The 1498-nt window shown below is 32.6% G+C and overlaps 1 protein-coding gene across 1 annotated transcript in view; it reads right to left on the bottom strand.

The window, feature by feature from the left end:
• LOC103600735 (ovostatin-like) overlaps positions 1–1498 on the bottom strand; it is a 103899-nt gene that overhangs the window by 68661 nt on the left and 33740 nt on the right. The window contains 1 exon segment of the mRNA XM_008585065.1: positions 793–902. Coding sequence (XP_008583287.1) covers positions 793–902 — 110 coding nt within the window.

Below are 1498 nucleotides of genomic sequence, written 5' to 3'. Positions count from 1 at the left end.
TATATATATATATATATATATATATATATATATATATACACATATACATATATATATATGTATACATCACAATTTCCTTATCCAATTGTCCATCGATGGACATTTAGGTTGGCACATCTTGGCTATTGTGAACAGAGCCATGGTGAACGAGGGAATGCAGGTATCCCTTTCACATGATGATTTCCATTCCTTTGGGCATATATCCAGAAGTGGGATTGCTGGATCATATGCAAGATCTATCTGTAGCTGTCTGAGAAACTTCCATACTGTTTTCTATAGTGGTGGTACTAATTTACAGTCCCACTGACAGTGTAGGAGTGTTCCCTTCTTGGACAAGTAATTAAATGGTCAGTATTTCACTGACATAGCATCTATCATGATGATAATTAAAAAATTATTTGCAAAATTATTTGTTTGGTGTCTATTTTCTCTGTTAAGCTCTATATAAACTCTATATTTCTCTATATAAACTCCATGAGGGCAGCAGTGGTGGTGCCTGTCTACTTCACCATTTTATTCCTAATACTGATACAAACTAAATAATTTATTGTCCAAACTTGGACATTTTGAGAGTGAAATGGCTATAACCACTACTAATGTTATAACTTGACGAAAGGCATGAACCAGGACAGTCCTGTGAAAACCAACAGTAGGTCCCCCTACAATGCTTCTTGTATAGTAATTTCTCAGGAAATAGCTGCTGAATGGATGAATAAATAAATGAATGAGCAAATAAATAACAAATGAATGAATGGATGAATAAGTATGTAAAGAAATGACCACTTCTCTTACCTGGCCAAAATAAGGGAGTCCCTGTTTGTAGACTGTATCCATATTCTCAAATCTAATCTTCACCATCGATGAGTCTATATATATCTTCTGGGAGTCTGTAAGCTGAACACCTGCAGCCAATTAGGTATTATTAGGAAAATGTCACCAAAAAAATAGCTGAACAGACCTACAGAAACACACACACACACACACACACACACACACAGAGCTCACCATTCTTTCCAATAATTCCACTTTCCGAAGCAGTTTTAATACATAGGTATTTTGTTAGATGTCTTTTATAAAGAAAGTTAATGAAGATGAAAAAATCCAAAAAGCTTGTCATTCTCAACTGGTGTTCCTGCTCTTCCTAGATTATCCAATTAACCTATCATTCCTTCATGATGGATTACTGACCTTGCTGATTTCTCATTATTCATAAGCAATTATTTAATGACATTTCTTTTACTCCCTGCCTTCTTAAAACATACACTTTAATCTATTCATACTATGAATGGTAATATATGTATATTATTAGAAACTAAAAAGTTTAAAGAAAATATAAATTACCAAACATCAGATATCCCAAAGGTAACAAAAATCAACATTTTAGGTTATTTCCTACAAATTTTTACCTTTGTATCTGTCATTTATATTATTATAGTTGGGATTATGTGTATATATAAACATAACTTATTTATATCTGTAAATGTGTGTGTGGTTTTAT

The sequence above is a fragment of the Galeopterus variegatus genome, unplaced genomic scaffold, assembly GCF_000696425.1.
Source record: "Galeopterus variegatus unplaced genomic scaffold, G_variegatus-3.0.2 Scaffold3432, whole genome shotgun sequence".
NCBI classification, from domain to species: Eukaryota; Metazoa; Chordata; class Mammalia; order Dermoptera; family Cynocephalidae; genus Galeopterus; species Galeopterus variegatus.
The sequence above is the reverse complement of the archived record's forward strand: the minus strand, read 5'-3'. Positions and strand labels throughout refer to the sequence as shown.